Genomic DNA, 21,283 nt, shown 5'->3' with positions numbered 1-21,283 from the left:
TTCTAGCGGTTATACCAGCAGGTCAGACATCAACTACAAAAAGAAAAACAACAACTTCCTAACTTCCGACCTCTTCGGAAAACTAAGCTTTGACAGACCTTGCCTCAACTCCCTGAGTTTACAGTGTTTACTTCTTGTAAACAGAAATTGTAGCAGAACAGAAGTAAGGACTCATTAAGTTATATTAAAATGTTGATTTTCAATTAAATGTGATTTTTTATTTTTTTTGTTAAATTTAAAATTCCTTAAACCCCTTCGACAATTTTTACAGCTATTGCAGCAGTTCAGTAGAAACAGACGGCCCTAAACCTGCATGCTTCAGACTGTTCAGGAGGCAGCCCAAGAGAAAGTGTGAGATAGACAGCGTCGGGATATGGATGACAGGGAGCTGGACTTTCTCTCTTCTTGTGCTCTTAGGGCCTGAGAATGAGTGGGGTAGAGGGGGAAATATACATTTCTATTTTAGCCAGGAGCCCAGCAGTGGGAGAATGACTTTCATTGGCTGGATTCTAAATATTACATGACTTCCTGATGGCAGTGTGCTGTCTGAGGCACTGTCTGGCCTGGTATTAACCTGTCCGGATAAATCAGCCGTTTACCCAACTCTGTTCCTCTATCCAAATTACTGTTTCCTCCCATCTTGCCTCATTTTCCCCTCTGCTTAGCTTTTCTTTTTCCTGTCACCCTCCAGCTTCACCTGTTTCTCATGCACCATTTCTGCCTCTGGACCGTTCGCTATGGTGCAGCCCACTTTGTGTGTGTACAGTGTGTATATGCAGAGTTACTCTGTGGTCCTCTGCCAGAGCCCCTAACGTCATATGCAGCCTGGCAGGTGACAAATAGTTTTTTAATTGCTTGCACCAGGAAAATCATTAGTCTCTTCCCTTTCCTTGGTGGGACCGGGCAGGACGTGTGTGCAATAATAATAGCCTCAGTCCCGTTTCCCGCCTGCTATTTTTAGAACAGGTATTTTAAGGGCCATCTCTGTATATGCCTCTGCATGTGTATATGTACAAATGAGTGTGTGTGTGTGGGTCCGTGCAAGAGTGTGTACAACCACACACACGCACACACACAGAGAGAGTGAGAAAGGGTGGGCTAAATGGTCCAGAGGTGCTTTTCCTTGGTTGTGAGGCAGGAGAGCGTGTTTGTCAACCCTGTTCCTGCCTCATGAGAGTTTTTCTCATTGCTGTTGCTTTTCCCCAGCCCCTGGGAGCATTCTGTTTGTCTCTGTGTTTGTGCGTTTTTGTGTCTGCGAGTGTGTGTACCTCTGTGTCTGGCAGGCTCTGGCCTCGGCCATTGTGCTGTAGTGCATTACTGTAGCAATCCACCGACACAGTGGCCAGCCAGATGAAGCCGTCCAGTTTATGGAGCAACCTGCAAACTCCAGCTGCTTTTGGTTGGGATTGTGCTTAGTGGTGAGATATAGTATTGATTTTCTCTCCTTGGTGCCCTTGCCATCCCTGCGTAGATATGCACCAGTGCTCAGCATCCATTCACTGAGAAAGGGGAGAAGGGGGGGGGGAAGCAGTGTGGGAGAGCAGAGGATGATGTTTATGTGACGATACTGACCCCATTCGTTCGCATGGAAAAGGCGTGGAACGTGAGGTGGCTAGACAGCAGAGGGGAATTGAGTTTGTGAGGATCAGATTGCAAGATGAACCCTGAATTTGATTTCTGTGTTATACAAGCATTTGTTATTATGTATCTCAGCGTCTGAGGGTGTTTGTGTGTCTGCAGTCTTTGTATGGGTCTATTACACAGGCGGGTTTGTGTGGATTTCAGAGTCTGAAAGGGTTTGTGTGTGCCGGCGAGCAATTTAAATTTGTGTGGCTGATGTTTGCCTGCCTTTTTGCCCTTGGTTTGAGTCCCAGTGGGGAGCCATGTTCAGCACTGCTCCACAGCCACTCAGATCCCCCCCTTCTCCATTCCTTTAACAACCTGGTAAAATCAAACACACAGCCAGTCATTATTTGAAACATTTTGTGGAAACCCACCCCCCCAAGCCACACTATAGCAGTTTAAGTAATGTAAGCACCTCATTACGCAGAATTTTTCATAGATAAATGATACAACTTAAAAATCTTATTAAGCATTGTATAGAAATATTAGTGTGACCTTTCTGTGATTTTTTAAGTCTGGTGCTTATAAAATGTTTAAGCAATGAAAACTGAATTGAACCTTCCCGTCTACTGGTGTTAATGATACCTTTAGGTGTGAGATACATCAGACATCAAAGAACCAGTAACTACAGCACTCTTGTCCTTGTCTGACTCGCACAGTTACACACACAGCATCTCCAAATGATGAATTGCCTTTAATAACAGGAAAATATAATGCAGTCATTTTTTTAAAGCATTCTTCCCATTCAGTCTCTTCGGTCACCTTTTCACTTTTCCTGCGTAACAACATTGCAATGGAAACAGATTTATTTTTTTTATGACTGACAATATGCATGATTAGTTGTGACTAACAAATGCGTGTCAGGAAGATTATTTGATATCTATAATGTAACGTATTGGGTAAGGCCGCTGACTTCTAACATGTTGGCTTTATCCGGTTTTGTCAACAACTGATTCAAGACCCCTCGAAAGATTGCAAAATTATTTCACCGTGTTTCAACTTCACAGAAAAAAAACGCCAAAACATTATCTTTTTATAACCCACTTTATTGCTCATTTTTAAAGCTTGGTATGAACAAATTAATATTTTGCAGCTTCTACCAATAATTAATCAAAGTGAATCAAAGTGAGACTACCCCATTAAGAGATTATAAAAATCTCTCTCTCGTATCACAGCTCATCACACAGTGTTGTATGACGGCCCACACCAGAGGAGTCACAAATTTAGAGGGTGGGTAGCCAAACAGCTGAAAGCCACTGCTCTGTATATGTGTGTGTGTTTGTGTGTGTGCGTGCGCGTGTGTGTGTGTATGTGTGTGTGTGTGTCTGTGTGTGTGTGTGTGTGTGTATAATCAGGCTGTGTTATCCAAGCCAAGCAGCCCTACCCTGGCAGTACGAAGACTGGGGAGACCCGGTCTCTTTCCAGATTCATCTCTCCAGCTTTGTTTGACTAAGTAGTGCCATGGTGTTGGTGTTGGAGAGGGCTGGAGTGGTAACAGCAGCAGCAGTGCAGCGTATGCGTGGGTTGCCTGAGCCAGTGGGGCTTGGCACAGAGAGGCAACATATGTTCATGGCCAGCTTCCTTCCTCCTCTCCCATCCTTCTTTCGTCTCCTCTGTTTTCCTCTCCCTCTCTTTAGCTCACTTCTGCTAAACCCCCCTCACCCTCCCCCCCACTTCTTTTGGCTGTAAGCGACCCGGTATCACCTGTGGGAGGCACGGTACAGAGATCAAAGGGCACCGGGGATCCCAGTGGTCCCCCAAGGATAACCCACCGTGCCTCACGAATGCCACGGCCCTTTCTTCTAACAGAGACACAGACGTACACTCCTCTTTGTCGTTTTATCATCTGGCACATGATCAGAGAGTATTCAGTGCAGCAGGTTGTGACTGTAATGGGACTGTGTGGTTCATTTTTAATGTCTTTCCAAGGGCTGGTCAGTAGCACCTTGCCCTATCTCTGCCCTACATAAACACTGGCAGTTATCCAAGCATGTCAGAAGCAACCATTTTTGAATTCTGCCAACTGACTGGTAGAAATGGACCACCGTCCTAGCAAAGAGTTAACTGTGTCCCAGATAGCCCCAACCAGCTGCTTCAGACTTTTACACCTTCTCTCCTGCTGCCTGCTCTCCTCCTTGCCTCTTGGACCAGTAAATGAACACTCATTTGCAAGTTAGATAAATCCTTTGAATGTATTATTGATGCAAACAAATTAGCCTGTAGGCCCCAGACAATACCTAATGGAGCCTTGGCTTATGGGTGAGGTAGTTTCCAGCGAGGGCACTGTCGGTGTTCCAGGATTGATGCCTGCTCTTCTGCCCCGTAATTATTTCTCCTACAAATTATTCAGCTGTTCTGATGCAGTTTGGGGTTTAAAGCAGTGCTTCTTACTGCTGCCTATATGATTCCAGGCCTCACCCCAGCCACATTCATTAGTTTATTAAAGAAAAAAGACATGGGCAATTAGATAACTGGGATAAAGCCACAAAAATGAGGGGATGTGTTATTATTCAAGTTTATGCATGCTGCTCATAATTCACTGGGGTTTATGTTGGTGTTGCTTTTTCAAGGATATTCTCTTATCTTGTTGTACACAGACACATGCACACATTTTAACAGCCTTGTATAAGCCTGTTCACGTATTTACAGAGACTCCAACTGACTCGCTTTCACAAATAAGCATAGAAACACTGGCAGAATGTGTGTGGCTAACACAAGCATAGAGGGGACACATATGGACACATCCACACACGTGGAGAAAAGGCAAGTGCTTCTAATTTATGCTTGCTGGCACTGGTGAGGCAGAGGTTGTAAAAGCATGAGAAGAAAAACTGAGAGAGGAGATGAGAGGAAGGGAGGACTACCATACTGTCCTCAGTGATTAGGAGTCAGTATTGATCAGAGGAGGTAAGGGGGAGGCGGGCTGAGAGGGGGAGGGAGAAAACAGGCCTCGGGGCTCGGACCCCAACTCTCTGGTGGCCTGTGCTCTGTTCCGCTCCTGCAAGCTGGCCAGGGCCACTGGGAGATTCATCAAAGGGTCTTATCCCTCTATCTGTCCCATATGCACACACACAAATACACTTATTAATGCATGCACACACGTTCCTCTGGCCTTTGAAAAATGCTCTATTTGATGACATCACTCCCCCTTTTGTTCTATTGTTAGACATCGTAAATTAAAGCTGATGCATTATCACCACAGTACCAAAGAGAGTCAAGGCCGCCTATTCTCCCATGAAGTCCAATTGTATTGCACGGTGCTAGTCACTAGTACTTATATACATCCATGTGCCACTTTTCATATGAAAATGTCATTGTTCATTCTCTCCTGACATAGACCTATCCAGTTACGGTAAAGCTTGAGCGTTTTAAATCTTGGCCTGCAAATAGCCTGATTGTACCTGCTGTTTTCTTTCAAAGTGTCGTTTCACATGTATCCCCCCCTCTTTGAACAAATCACACAACAGGGATAGTGTCAGTAGTCATGAACTGCATGTCTCCAGTGTGGCAGCAATCAGGCGACGAATCAAAAACACACACACACTCACACTCACACACATGACATCAATCAGCTGGTCATGCAGTGTGTCCATATTCTCCCCCCTAGTATTCAGTGTGTGTAGAGGAAGTATTCATTACTCTGTGCTCTCTCAGGGCCAGACCTGTGTTAATGCATTTTCTCCTCTTAGTCTCTTTTTCCTCTCCCTCTCTGCTCCGTCTGCCTGCTTTTCAGCTGACTCTGGGCTTTGGCAATCTTATTTGCCTTTCGATCCAGATCAATCTTCGTCTTATCTACAGCTCCTGAATCATAAACATTTCATAAGCTCAACCTTGACACCGACAGACACGGGGTGTTGATGGTTCGGTGTAAAGTGCCTGTGGAGGCCAGTTGATGCTGGACTTCACTCAGTCCGGAGAAAGTGTTGAACTCCGCTGCGCAGCACACGCCCCCGTTCTGCACAGCTGTCGCAGTAAGAGACACACATTGTGGCGCGTGTGTTTGTGAGTGTGTGTCTGTGCCCTCCCGTGCGCACATATATATAAAGTGCGCGTCTGGGTTGTCTGTGTATATGTGTGTGATGTATTATTCATAAGAAGAAGCATTCATCTCAGTGAGACACCTTCAACAATTTGGAGACATGGTGTGCTTAACGGCTTAATGTAGTTGCTGCAATTTGGCTCTCCTCTGGCTGATTAACACCGGCACTCTAGTCCTCACTTTGCTTTGCCTCACAAAGGATTAGGTGTTATAAGAAACATGGCTTCCAAGGGAGTTGATGAATATTTCTCCAAATTTACCTGACATTTTCTGATTTGAACGTCTTTCGGAATACCCGCTACAATTCAATTTCTGTCTCACTATTTAGTCATTATCGCACGGAGCTCAAAAGAGTCGTACACTAACCGTTTTCCAGGCGAAGCGAGAATGACCTTGGATGGCTGCGTATATAGACTGTCCCACTGTCTCTGTGCATTCAAATGGGAGGATACACACTTTCCTTTTTTCTCATTTTCCTTTGTCTCTACTTCTCCCTTTTTGTCCCCACCTACGTTTTTTGCCAAACAGCAGGTCAAACTTTCACTGTGTGTGTGTGTGTGTGTGTGTGAGTGCTGCCAACAGTAGAGCAGTCAGCAAAGTGCCACCTCAGCACCTGTGCTTTAATGATTAATACCATATTGATGGTCTCAATTAATTTCCTATTACACCACCAGAAGGCTGCGGTCGCTCCGTCTCTGTCACGGCCCTGCGCTTGTTTTGGGAAGCCTCTTTGTGGCAGCTGCTGGATGGAGATAGTATGCTTCTCACTAGCTCACAAACACAATTTTACAGACAGATGTACCAAACATGCACATACACAATCACACACACACCAGTATCTTATGGAAACACACACACACTATTACACGCCGCTTTGCTCCTCGCATTTCACATGCTTGCACATAGATAAACAAATAAAATGTAACTCTGTCTTTTTGTTGAATCATTTTTAAAGGGGACTTGTGTTTGAGTTACAATATTTGGCAATGATTTAAAAAGGAAAAAAAAAAACTCTTTAGAGCCTCAGAGATTCAGCTGCTCTTTGTACAACACTCTGTAGCAATTTTACAAACCACTACTCTCACCTGATTGTGTGACTTTGCTGTAACACAATCGCCTCTGTTTTGCATTTGAACCTGGCGTGATATGCTGCATTTTAGGCCATTTCCTGAAGGCAATGCTTTAGTTCTTGCATAATCCCCTCCCCTGCAGAGTTACATATTTGTAACAGTGTGTAAGCGACTGATTTATTCCCATGATGATGTCTCTTCGAGCCGTGATTTGATAACACATTCGCATGACCTTAACTATCTGTGGACTTGCTCTTTGGATCAACTTGCAGTCAACACTGCCCCTGTAGAGAGGCTGGGGAAATGCTGTTTGTCGATCAGATTGGCAGACCTCTGATGGCGCCTTTTTCTCTTTGTCTCTTCATTACCTTTTCATATTCCATTCACAACTTCTTATCTGTGACCACGCCGTACTTCACCCCCTAAACCCCTCTATCTCTTTCTAATATGCACTGTTTATCTCAACCTCATTCTTTCATTCTGTCTCGCACACGGCCACACACTCACACACTGTCTTTATTTTTCATTTTTCATACAGACCCAATACACACCATTGGTTGCTAGGAAACCATTTGAGCGTTTTTTTCCCAGGGGCAGACGTTTGATTACCCATTTGTATGGTGTGTATGTGTGTGCGTGTGTTGAGGCCAGTGTGTGTGTGTGTGTGTGTGTGTGTGTGTGTGTCTCCAGAGAGAGGTCTTGCCAAGCTGAGCTCAGGGGCTGTTCCAGTATCCAGCCCAGTAATAATAATGAGCCCCTCACCATGTTTGACCGAGCACACAGGCTCAGCAGTCCTGTGGCCATTGCTGCTGTCATTGTGTCTAAGCTTCCTAATGTGTCTGTGCATATCTACATATATGTGCATTTATGTTCTAAGAGTTTACGCCTGACGGGGTCAGTTTTGCAACCTCCAGTTGTTGTTGGTGCTGACAACCGGTGTTATCTATTGTTGTTCAGTGAGCTATTGCAGAGGCAGATAGTGGCCAGGTTGGACTGTCTTGCAGCTGGACACACATCAGTCCTCCCTGTGACTCCCTGTTTAGAAATGCACCAGCACATTTCACTCCCCTGGCTGCTCCTGTGAAGTCCTGATTCGCACACAGACATGGGCAGAGGCCCATAAATAGTATGCCTTGTCGACTGGCACAGGGAGAAAGACAACACACACAAACAAATCAGACTCAGCACTGATATGAAAGGGAGTGAGAGCAGAAGAGAGAGAGTAGAGAGAGATGGCATTAGCTGTGTTTCCTCCTCCAAATGAATTGCACTATGCCCTGAGAGGAAGAGATGAAAATGAGAGAGCAAGCAACTGGAAAAGACTCAAAGAAAGCCAGAGGTTGAGAGGTTATTGTGAGGCAGGAACAAAAGAGCCATGAAGACAGAGCACACGGTTAAATCCTCCCTGTGTTTGAGAGGGCTCAATAACTTCCTTTCCTTCCTTTTACTCTTGTGTGACTCTGTGTCACCTGGATGGCCACTGAATATTAGGATCAGTGCCATGGGCTCTGCCAAGGCCATTATGGCAGCCGGATGGGCTCCTGATGGCCCTTTCTCAGCTTGCCCCTGGGCAGCGGCCTCTCACTTGGGACCACCACAACTAATGGAGAGGGTAGTGTGCTCTGTAAGGGCCTTAGGAAGAATAAGTAGGCTGTAAACTGAGAGTTGAGTTGTGGCAGCTAAAGGGGCTTCAATGCCTCACTGCCCGGCTTACCGCCTGACTTACTGCCTGCCTGCTTGGCATCCAGAATGCTCCTCCATATTCAGGCTCTGAATACTGGCCTTTTGCACTTTTATTGTAATGCATGCAGACGCTTGGCACAGCAACAAACACACTCTACCTTTTACTGTGGTGCACTGCACAAATAAAAGATTTCAAAGTAGGGAGGAGCCACACAAAAATAGTGGAGCACTCTCTTGCATACTCACTCACAGACATGTAGAATTGCAAAATGCACTCACATATCAGCACAATCACACACACAAGTGCACACGCACATACACACAGTCATGCATTCCCCCACCCAGAGTGAGGCAGTTCTGCCCCTCTAAGCTGAGTTATTTAAAGCCCCGCTCTCAACTCCATCGGAGTGATTATGTGCTACTGAATTAAACATCACAGGCCTCAGCCCCTGGCTTCCTCTGAAACACGCTCAAACATGCTGGCCTCTTCCTGTTCCTCAAAAGTTCCAAGTTCTGCCTTTCATATCTCCCAGCCAGTACGCTAGGTAGTGGAGGTAAAGAGGTGGGCTATGAATCTTCCCTAAATCAGGATCTCCTGCTGTGCCCCCCACTCTGCCATTCCTCTCGCAGACCTTGGACAGAGGCAACTGAGGTAATTCACATTAAGAAAGCCCTCTGTAAACTGGTTCTTACCCCTGGATTGATACCCACCCCAGGCATCATTTTAGCTTGGCACTCAGGCAGTGTTGTACTTGGTGGAAAGCTGGGTGCAGTAGACAGTGAACTGTAGCAGTTAAGTTGAGCGTTGACTCCAGACACCCCAATTAGGGTGTCTGTATTCTAAACTGGGAACATTTAAACAAAGAGTTTGTCATAGACGACCCAGAGAGAAGCAGGTTCAGATAAGGGTTTGCTCTGCTACCTCGACAGGAGCTTCAGGCTGTTTGCTGCCTTTTTGGGAGGGTTTGACGTGGAGTTTTTGTTTACCTTGGTGTGTGTGTGTGCGTGTGTGTGTGTGTGTGTGTGTGTGTGTGTGTGTGTGTGTGTGTGCGCGTGTGTGTGTGTTTGTGCGCATGTGTGCTCATGTACCGCATGTGCATGTCTGTGCTGCTGTGTGTCAGCACGAGGCAAGGCACAAGCCAACCACCCCCACATTCCAAAACACACCCTTTGGCAGTGAGCGATAAAGGTTCCAAACAAAAGGAAGAAGTCTTGTGACTTGTGGAGGTGAACTTACAGCACCACAGAGGCAGTTGACCTTGAAATGAGCAGTGGTGTTTGGGGACAGGCGGGGGAGGGCAGTGTTTAAGAGTGCAACCTCAGTGCCAGAGGCCAGGAGGCTGCCTAATGACTGGCACCCCATGCTATCCATCACCATGCCACTGCCAGGGCAACTGCCCCCGCATAGCCAAGTGAGCAGGGCCTTAATCACCCCTCGCACCTATTCAGCGGACCGTTCGCATACAACGCGAAACACATACATCCTGTGCACGGGTGTTTCATGTGCACATGAAAACTGCACAGTCATATGCAACGATGCACACAACAAATTCTAATATGCACTGCACACACAGACAGCATGAATATGCAGTCAGTGCGCTCAGACTCACACTCACAGCTCATTGTGTTCATTCTGCCTGCATACTGATGTAAGTACACCAACTAACATACAGAAACCTGCCTCTAGACACTCCTTCACGTACTATTTATAATTTCATGTAGGCAGGCTCAAATACAAAGACACAGATGCATTCATAAACAAAAAATACACCAACCCCTCCCTTCTGTATTCATGCCTTGATGCTGAATGTTTGTGACAAAACAATTGACTGCTTCTGCCTTCATGATATTTTGCATTGAAATGGATATCCCCGTAGCCTGCTGGTTCAATTCTCCCATGAAGAACTGTTTCATTTTTTCCCTCCTTTGCTTATTTTCCCAATTCCTTCCTCAGAGTGAAAGTGGAAGGGGGGCTTTCCCCATACCTGAGCCCCTGTCTGCTCTGTACTCCCCTTTAGTATGACAGGCTTTGAAGCCCCTACTCCTTAGTGTGGTTTATTTTATCAGAGTGGAACAAGGTTTCCCCCTTCACTCCCTGGCTCATCCACGTTCCATGAAGCATCCCCTCTCAATTAAGATCCTTTCATGTTAATGGTGTTCTTATCGCTCCTGTGCACGAGTTGTGAAAGCGAGGCCTACTGTGGTAGAGTACAATCATGGAGCAGAGCTGCCTGAATGACAATATAAGAGCTGTTGCGCTCATTCTTCTTTCAGTGTCTGTCGCTCTGTCTTTCCATGTAACTCTATCTCAAATTCGGTCTTGTTCCCTTGCCTATTCTGACTCTTAAAGAGCTGTGGGGGGTCTGTTGGAGTAACAGCTGCACAGAGGAGCTCCAGGAGAGTGGCAGGCTTGTGGCAGGGTCGCAGAGATTTAACAAGGCGGCGGACACGTTACTTGACCACTCATATCGAATTCTACCGGTGGACGTGCTTTGTACTCAAGTCGCAGTTAGCTATATTACAGCCGCAGCTCAACATACACATTCACTACCACACATTCAGCACAAAGTAGAAGGTCATTGTATCTGTCTCCACTGACATCTAACTCCGTCTGTGTCTTCAGCTTCATTAGCGACTCTCTCTGCCTTTCTCTCCCTCCTTGTCTCTTGGAGTAGAACAGGGTGTATGACTTCAGGACGAGGTAGGCAGTCACTGAGAGATCGTAGAAGCACTGGTTGCCTCTGAGTGCGTGGGTGCCAAAGAAACCTGTTGCCTGGCTACAACAGCACCTTTATCCTTCGGTTGCGATGGCGATGTCTTGCATATCACAAATGCACGTGTGTGCAAATATGTGTGTGTGTGTGTTTTTCTTCATACATGTCATATGCCTTTCATGTGTGTCGTGCATTGTGTATTAGACTGCGAACGTATGACCGCGTGTTATTCTACATGTGCGTGCATGCCTTTGTATGTGGGTGTGTTTCTCTGTGTTTCTGAGAGAGATTGGTGAAAGGAGGGGCAGGAAGGCGCTCCACCACCCACTCAGCAGGCCTTCCGCCCCCATGGCTGACTCCCCAAGACTCCGCTAGTAATTAGCTCAACATCTATCCATCTGTTCTAGGGAGGCGCAGTAAACATTAACACAACACAGCATCATCAAAATGCTGGCTAGACGCACGCTGCATTTTATGCATACATGGTACATTCATGCTTTAATGCATGTGAACGGTTGGCACACATGCTCGCAAGCAATTTCAAGCTTATACGCAAGAATAATATCACACAAACACATATGTAGCCACAAATAGTTTGTTTTTATCAGTTAACAGAGTAAAGTAAATAGGGGGGAAAAGCAAATGTTAATACTACCACTAAGTTATGGTATGGCCATAACTTGACTTCTCTGACATGCAGATTTTCAACTTTTTTTCCTGTAAATTTAGGCTGTCTTACTTTCCTCTGTCTCTTCATGTAATCCAAACTGATGTTGAGATCAGGGTTCTGAGGGGGAAACATACATCCGTTTCAGGTTTTTGTATTCTCATTTGTCACTTATGATAGTTATCTATGACTCTGGCTGTTAGGTTGGGGTCATTGTCTCATGCTGCAGAATGAATTTAGGACTGATCGACTGCCTCCGGGATGGTATTGTGTGATGGATCCGAATCTCAACATCTAAAGTGACTAAAATCTTTCCACACCCGTAACACAGCAAAGGTTCCTGCAACTGTATCCCAGTTTTCCCTACCACTGCGGAAGCAAGGCTGGAAAGCTGCCCTAAGACTCGCATGGGAAATGAGAGGGAAAAACAACCAAAAGACTACATTACACAATTAATCAATAAGTTAATGAGATCTCATTTTCTCTAGAAAAGACTATCCAGGCAAAAAGTTCCCCCTCAGCCGTTTCCCCCTACTCTTGGAGAACCAACTCCTGATATTACATCGTGGAAAAAGAAAGCAGCCAGCAGGAAATTAAATTAAATTACCATCCTGATAGATTTATGTGACGCTTTACATTTTCATTGTGTTGTTTTCCTCGGAGTGGAGGTAGGCCTGAGAACTGTTAAATATGTTGTAAAGTAAGAGGAGAGGAAGAAGTAAAACAAGACTGGAGAAAGAGAGAGAAAATTTCAGACTTTTCACGCCTCTGGCTCCCTCCTTGGTTAACAGCACAAAGCAGATTCCTAATAGTAGAGCGCAGCAACACACGGATTACTTGTGTTTGAATGAGCTGTAGGACTGGCCACATGGTCTATTCCTTTGTGTTTACTGTGTATGAGTGCATATTTGTGTAGCTATGTGTGAAAAGGTAGGAAACAGCTGGGCGTGTGGGTGTTGGAAGGAGGAGATTGTGCGTAGCCACGTGTATGATTGTGTTCAACTAACCCTTGTGTGTCTTGTGAGCATATATGTGTCTGTTACACTATGCTAAGCAGTTTGTCCTTGCTGTTTTTGTCTTTGCTTGCGGGTTCGTGCACACTTATGCATGCACCGCCTGCATATTCAGTCCCGCCTGCACCTAGTATACATCTACATACATTTATACACACTCATAATTGAACAAAGCTTTCTAAATTCTGTGCTCTCATTCCAAGAAAAGATTGAGGGCATCTCTTGGCTATTGACACAGCTGGTGATGCCATCTGGGGGGCATCACACACACTGCCTGTGCCATCTCCATCCAAACAGGGCAGCAGTCGTCACCTAGTGTCCGTACCAATGACAGGGGACAAGGAAAGTAGCGAGATAACACTCTGCAGTGTCCAGCTTCTGGTAGAAGTGGTGTGGGAGGGAGGTCGTCTGTCGTACCGCTGAGCTATAACTGCCCAGACACATCGGATGTGGTGGTTGTTGTTTGTATGTTTGGGATGTTTTCACAGAAGTAAATGTTTCTGTGTATCTGTTTGCCCCCAACCACACCCCTGCCTGATGTAATGGGACAAGCACAGAGGGGGGCAGGCGTAGTCCTAGATTAATGGTACACACTGAGAGGGAGCACAGACCTACAGTAGCAGCGCCTTGATTTATTTGCCACTTAGTACTGATGAAGCTTCGAACTGCAGTCACACACGTGTTGTCGCGGCGTTTTTCTCGATCAAAGTCATAGTTGGTTTGTCCATTCTTGCATCTTGTTTAGCCGCGAGCACAATCACACATGTAGGTGTGCGCTTGTGTTATTTGCTTGTGTAAAACATGCAATCTCCTTTCGCTTTTCCACCTACATGACGGGAACATTTCAGGCCTAAGCATTCACAGCATTTTAAAACGAACAAGCAGAAACCATCTGATGACCTTAAATTCAGAGCGGCTTTCATTTGCATCTTATGCGTCGGTGTAGGGATTTTGTACTGTGTTTATGTGTTGAGTTTGTTGGTCGTCAGATGTTTACAGCAAATTGGAAGTGATAAAGACTGAACCAGGAACATTCCTTGTGTGAGTGCTTGGTAATCAAAGCTTTTCATGATTACAGAAGTGAATTGATATTTTTCACACCTGCACAACATTCCTTTAAATGCTACCTATTATTCATAAGCTGTCAATTTAGAGAATTTGCAGAGGTAACCCAGTAACAATTTGCAGGCGGCAAATTATTGAGTTTTGACTTGGTAAATACAGGCAGAGTTAATTGAGGGCATCATCACACCATGTGGGAGGACTTGACAAAATGCCATAAGTGTGTTACATGAGCACACATTGTAATTAACACACATATGCACATGCAAACACACAGACGAGCATACACATCCAATCACACACACATTTGGAGATACGGAGATAGACAGTCACATAATGAGTGAGATTATTACTGATTTCTGATCCCAGATTTGTTCTGCTGTCTGGCTTTGTTTTGGGTTGCGCTTTTCCTCCTCTGTTCTTGGGCTCTGTTGTCTGTGTGAGGGTTACCACGCAGTATTTCTAATTCACCAACATTTACTTCTCACCAACCAGCTGGCTTGTTCCGCATAAAAGCCCTCACATCTGAGCCACAGTATCCATGTGTCACTACTACTCTTAGCTGTTGTGTCCTTAAGAAACCACACTACTGACTATCCCTTATGTCATCTTGTCTAACCTCTTCCACACATACACTTTCTCTCTCTGCGTTGTCCCCACAGAACCCTGATATTGTGCTCGTCCACTATTTGAATGTTCCGGCTATTGAGGATTGTGGGAAACCATGTGGACCGATCCTGTGCTCCATCAATACCGACAAGAAGGAGTGGGCCAAGTGGACCAAGGAGGAGCTGATTGGCCAGCTCAAGCCCATGTGTGAGTATTTGAATGATCCCGCTCAGAACTATGCGTTCAATCAGTTCGAATCACTCCAATCTCAACTTTTATTTACAACCTTTAATGTTAACAGAGACTGTCAACAGCCAAAAAAGACGTAAATTGTCTCTATGCATGCAAAGACCACACATTTGTCTGAGAATTGTATTGTCTAGTCCTGTTAGCTCATAGCTGGTACACTAAGTGCCCTCACCCTCAGTCAGAGAGCATCTTTGGTCAGTAATCCTACAACAGTGTATGATTGTGTGCGCTTCCTGGAGCCGTCTGCTACTTTCGGGTCAAAGTTCGGCTCTTCCCCTAGACCTCTGGCACCACTCTGGCCAGACTGAGAGTGCATCTCCCTTGGCCTATGAAGGCAGAGGAGGGCAGCAAGCTGGTTATTGATTCATGTTAGTGCGTGGGAGCAGGAATGTCTGACTCACCAGAAATCCCCCTCCACCCCTTCTCTGCATCTTTCTGTCTCTCTCCCCCTCAATGAATTGATCCCTGTTGTTAACAGCTTTACAAATGCTTTGCGTTGCACTGTGTTTTTATGAGTTTCTAGATCTGCCCAAAGATTGAGGCGGTGTTTTGGAAAAAAGTCTGGGTTTTGTCTGATGATGTTAATAGCCAGAAGGGGACCTTGTGGGGCATTGAAAATCTTTCAGAGAGCTGTTAAGATACCTTTAACAACCAGACTGTGATTCGGGTGTGTCTGGCAGCGGCCAGCAGAGCTGTGACTGATATTCCAATGGCCAATTATTGGTGATGTGGCCAGGTAAAGAGGAAGGTGTCAGCAGCTTTTCAAGCACACACACATGCCGGCTGCATACTGAATAGGCAGTCCGGGCCATCATCACTGTGGTCTAAGCTATATTGTTGCCCGCGTCACTGCATTAGTTTTAGGACATTATAGCATAAAGCCTTACCTCAGGACAGCCACTGAGCAACAACAGCCTACTGTATTCATTACATCTGTGGCTTAATGTAAAAATCAAGCACCATTTGCAGTAATGTGTAAAGTCATTAACTTTGGGAGTTGTTGGGACAAAGAGGGTGAGTGTGAGATGCCTTCGAGCTGGCAGACTACATGAGGGGGCTACATAAAAAGCAAAAAAAAAAGCAAAAAAAAAACTCTCCTGCTTTCTGTCTTTGCTTTCTGTCTTTCTTCTCCTCTCTATCCCTCTCTCTTTCTCCTGGAGCATCCTTTATGTCAACATGAGCTCAATGATGGAGCAACATTGCCACCTAGTGGTCTTTTCAGATAGCAGCCTTCATCTTATTGTGGGGAGTAAGACTTGCGGTGAAGTCATGCTGTATTAACCATGCATTACTCAATCTTAAATCATGTATGACCTCTTAACGTATGGTACATTTTTACCAGACTGACCTATATCCTTTAAGATTTTTGTACTAAATATATATTTTTTGTATATAGCAGAACTTTCAACATTCCTCAGAGGTTGTATAAATATACTAGCAGGACAAATGTTCCCTCTCTTTTCATCCGTGCAAAACTATCTAACTTTGTAGTTTGAGTATTGGATGCACAAGGGGGATTCCAGGTCAAAACAACTAGACATTAAAACTTTACCTTTTTTTTTTTTTATTGTTATTATTATTATTTTGTTCATTTTTCTTCTGGTGAAAGAAGAATCAATATGATTAAAAAATTGTAAATATTAGAGCCATAGGGGAATTATTTACTAAGTTTACAGAGTGCGCTGTTCAAATTTACAATTTTCACCTAATTTATAGAGCAGCTTCAGGGGTTCAAAAAGACATGTACCTAAAAAAGAAAACAAAAAGTCAAATCAAAATGTACCTAGTCAGACACACGCACCAAAAATGAAAAAACAAACACTGTAAAGGGTTGCCAGCAATATTTTTTATGCAAACCTCAAACATGCTCAGTATGTATAAAGATATAATAGCAATATTTGTCTTCTGCCGAAAAACAAACTCGTACGATGATCCATGCAGTCTCAAGGCTGTAGGTGATTTTATCCTGCAGAAACTAAAGATGCCTCCCGAATTTCACCTGTTTTCTAAAAAGATAAAATGAAATGTGGGACCCACAAAATACGCAACCAATATTATGAGCATAAATGTTGCAAAGTTAAAGATGAATCAAGTTTCCAAAAAAAATCAACATAACATAAGACCCCTAGTACAAGCAAAATGTACACTTTAAGGCATGTAAGAGACGCTTAAAGATCAGCCACATATTTCTTACTTCACAGCTGCAAGGATATAGTATATTTAATTTAGAGAATATGGGTAATTTAGATGTACTGTATTTGGTGTTTTGCTCAGTCAGCAAAATGTTTGCATTGGAAATTTGGAAAATAAGCACACTTGCACTTCATAATCCTGGATTACATCAGCTACAGTAGTGTAAATCAGCAATATTCACCCAATTTGTTTTCACATACCAATTTCAGGTTGCACAATGATTTGTTTATTTACATATCCATTGAATTGTATTTCATTTGTGGAGGAATTACTCATTAATAAGATCTAAAGTATCACATTTTTTATTTTTCACATCTAAAGCAGGTTTTGAGCTGAAACTGAGCCGAACTCAATTTAAAATTAAAGGTCTTACACCATACGCAAATATACTTCCTTCCTTATTTTCTAACACAATAGCTTTTATACATTTGAAGGGTTGTTTTTAGGTGAAAGATGATGCTTGCTTATAGCTAATCTAATAATCTAATGGCTGAAACAAACAGTTTGTATTTATTATTTTTTAAAACCAAAAAAATCATGCACCTTAAATGCTCATAGTATTTATGCACCAGGTTGTGTTCTTTGTTGAAACTGATATTACGTATTTGTACTGTGTGTACAACTTTTTTTCTTCTTCTTTTTTTTTTATAATAAGTAGGTTACTTTTGCCACAACAGCAACATTTTCTCAAAAGTGTCTAATCTGTGGCCAACTTTACAGGCCAGTTAAAGCCAGATTAAACCACCTATGACCTTGAGACTGCACAGACTCATTTTTATAATGTAAGAGAACAAATATTAGTTGGATATTTTAAATACTTTTCGAGCAGTGGATGTTAAAATGTCACACACAAAACATGCTCAAGACCTGTCACAATGTTCTTTTTCTTTTTTTTCTTTTTCATTTTTGAGTGGTATCTGACACAAATCCCAAAAATACTGTCAAACGTGGCAGAGGCTTACACACAAAGTATGCATCTGTCCCCATAAGCAAAATGATGAAGATATAGCACTTCTAAGTAGCTTTATGAAGCCCCTAAAGTTGCTCTATAATTTAGGAGAAAATGTAAATTTCTACCAGCCCTTCTGCAAAAGTGGCTGTAGTTTGATAATGGTATCCCAATGGCTCTAATATTTAGGATTTCTACATCATATGTCAGACTTTAGACAGGGGGTAAAAAAGATCAAAACAAAAATGTAGAGGTGGGAGTCCCTGGTTGACTTGAAATAAAATGTCCCAGAGTGCAATTTTCCAGGAGCGTCTACAGTATGTTTGATACTCATAAAGAGTCATATTTGGCTGCGTGTTCAGAAATTGTTCTTATATAATGATGAAGGTTCCCTTTTCATAAGCTGCTTTTTGGTAGAACATCCTGAGTTTAATGTCAAATAGTTATTTTTCCAGAACATTTTCAACTTTTGCAGGATAATTGCCCTCTTTCGTCTTGCTCTTCCCTTTTGTTATTCTCTTCACGATATTTCACTGCGCAAACCATTTGACACCTCTAATGATACAAAAAAACAACAAAGGGAAAATGTGGATTTCATGGATCAGTTGAGCTTATTCTGTCTCTCCATGACAAAAACACACACACACACACGCTCTCAGTCACAAAAAAAACTTCCACATGCACAGATGCTCACACACAGTAGTTCAAATATAAGCCCTGTGAAACATGGCCTTGTCTGACCTCGTCATCCTTAACGCCCTGTGGTGTTTGATGAGAAAGAGAAGAAGCAAAGGGGGTGGGTGGGTAAGAGAGTGGCATCGCTGCTCAGTCACGCTACAGTTCCATAGACAAGGCAGCCAGCTTGATTCACTTTTTTGGTCTAATGCAATAAACACGCAGCACTCTGCGGCTATGCCCCAAGCCTGCTGACAGATAGCGCATGAGCTGCTTTAACAAACACTCAGACAGACAGAAGGCTTGTCTCCAGGCTAGACAGACAGGGCCAGAGAAGAACAGACTATTGTACTCAACTGCCCCATGTAGTGCCCAGTGGTGCAGGGGCAACCAGGTGGGATGTGCCCCACAGTTTCGCTGTGTTTGTCATTAGGGCTGCTAGATGCTGCTCATGACAGGACGCAATGATCAGAATAATCATAACTAGGTTGCTGTTCGGTGCCTCTCCTGCTGCTGCCACCGGGATTAAACCTAGTGGCACTGCTCCTGTCATATCTGCTTTGGAATATAACCCTCAGTGAGAAGAGCAGACAGGCAGACATGGTGGTAACCGTACGTCAACAATCCCAAGCCTCCAGGGGTGACACCCATCGAGATGAAGAGCGCTGTGGCAATCTGGCATGAGGGATCAGGGCTGAGGCAAGACATGATTGTTTGGACAAATAGGCGTGGCACTGCATGGTGGATGTAAGTTGTTGCATTAGGCGCTCACTCTTGCTCTGTCACCCGCTCTGAGTCAGATCAGCAGAACGGACTCTCTTCTGTCCTGCAGCCTCCCTGCTGGCTTTGTCATGAAAGGAGACTCATGGCAGCATTTTTAGCGCACCAATGGCTCTATTATCTCTTTGTTAGTCATATTAGTACCATCTCATTTGCATTTTTTGCATTACAAACTGTCAGAAGGTTAATGGTGACTCAAGCCACACTATTAAATGGAGTCTACAGACAGACACAATTATTTGCGTTGTAATTATGATGAAACCTTCACAGTTAGTGTTCTTTTTTTTCCCGGCTCACTCACTGTGGATTAATGGCTGAATAAATCTGACTTTCTACCACATCAAACTGAACCCTGTTTACGTTTCTAACCTGTCACAGTGAGCTGTCGGTGGAGCGTATGATCTTAGCTTGATCACAGCAGCTCTGCTGACATCTGCTGGTGACCAGCCTGTAATCTGCCAAATGATCTTAAAGCTTTCAAGTTAGATCCCTATCACAGTCATCCAATCATGTTTCCCAGCTCTTTTCACTTCAATTTAACTAGCTTCATCTTTAATCTGCATTACCCTCTTCCTCTTACACTGTTTCCATCTCCTTTTATCTCAAGTGCAAACAGACATGCACTAAGCAAATTCTCGCTGTTTTTCATGCGTGCTTTAAACCTCCTTCTCTTTATATATCTCCCTCTCTTGCATATTTAACCAGAGGAGGTGCTGAAGTGTAGGGAACTTGAATTAAAGCTGGCTTGATTTTGTTTGATAGTCTAAATATGCTTCACTTCTGAAATATTACCTTTTTTCCCGGTTGAGAGCCTGAGCGCTGCAGCACTCAGTGGTGTCTTCTACCACCTTACAGCCACTAAAACCACTATCTGTCTCATCAGAAGTGGTGGCTGCTTGACAAGTGGAGCGATGAAAAGTATTAAGAGGTGCTAGTGAGGTGTGACTGAAGCAGGGAGTGGAGCTTTGCAGGGGGGAAAAAAACTCTCTTTTTCTTGTGGTCCAGCAGATCCAGCAGCAGCAGCTTGGTGATGTTCCTCCCCAGAGACTTTTCCTATCAGAGCGGAGTCATAGGTCAGGTTAAGGGTGGAGAGTGGAAAGATTGAGCTTGCTGTCACCTTCATTAGCACTCACAGAAGGGATGCCACAGAGGAGCAACAAACACTGGCACGTGGGAGGGAAAGAGGCACAACAGAGATGAGCAGTCCAATACAGATGGTTTGACGTTAGGGTTAAAGGTTACAACAGAAGAGCAACTGTTCAATACTGGACTCAGAAAGAAAAACAAGGCGCATAGGAAAAAATAAAGTTTAGATTTTGTTATGAAGACATGATAGAGAGTGTGGCGATTTAGCATTATCACAACAAGTATAAAACCAAAGGTAACGCCAATTAAATTCTACTCATGAAACCATACTATTTTACCCAAGGGATGCATGGATTGTTTGTTTCCCTTCAGGGGAGAACAGAATTCTAAATTTCTCCATTTTACCACATTCGTAGAGAGGTGTCCAGTGAGCAGGATGAGGCGTACTGGCAGGTAGACAGAGAGGGCAGTGGGTGGGGCGGGGGGTTGGCGTGGCTGGTGGTCTGTTGGGCTGGCTGACATCTCTGTCTCCTCCTCTCTCCCGGCAGTTCATGGCATCAAGTGGACTTGCAGCAATGGGAACAGCAGCTCTGGCTTCTCAGTGGAGCAGCTAGTGCAACAGATTCTGGACAGCCACCAAACTAAGCCACCTCCCCGGACTCACAACTGCCTCTGCACGGGCACCCTGGGTAAGGGCTAGTGGGTGGGGAGGCGTTGAACAGAAAAAAAAATCAGTGAGAGAAGCAAAAAAAAAGGCCGTAAAGACACTGTTTAGTACATGGTAGATTAGACAAGGTGGTTGGAGTCTTTTATTGACAGGTGATTTACAGTGAAATCAGGCAAAAGGGTTATTGACTTTTTTAAACTGATA

General features: G+C 44.2%; 1 protein-coding gene across 1 annotated transcript in view; it reads left to right on the top strand.

Moving 5' to 3' along the window:
* Positions 1-21,283, top strand: part of camta1a (calmodulin binding transcription activator 1a) — a 282,405-nt gene that overhangs the window by 233,103 nt on the left and 28,019 nt on the right. Inside the window, exons 7-8 of the mRNA XM_008278556.1 lie at positions 14,534-14,687; positions 20,961-21,101. Coding sequence (XP_008276778.1) covers positions 14,534-14,687; positions 20,961-21,101 — 295 coding nt within the window. The remainder of the gene's footprint in view (positions 1-14,533; positions 14,688-20,960; positions 21,102-21,283) is intronic.

Source organism: Stegastes partitus, unplaced genomic scaffold (assembly GCF_000690725.1).
Source record: "Stegastes partitus isolate 25-593 unplaced genomic scaffold, Stegastes_partitus-1.0.2 Scaffold4, whole genome shotgun sequence".
Classification (NCBI taxonomy): Eukaryota; Metazoa; Chordata; class Actinopteri; family Pomacentridae; genus Stegastes; species Stegastes partitus.
The sequence above is the reverse complement of the archived record's forward strand: the minus strand, read 5'-3'. Positions and strand labels throughout refer to the sequence as shown.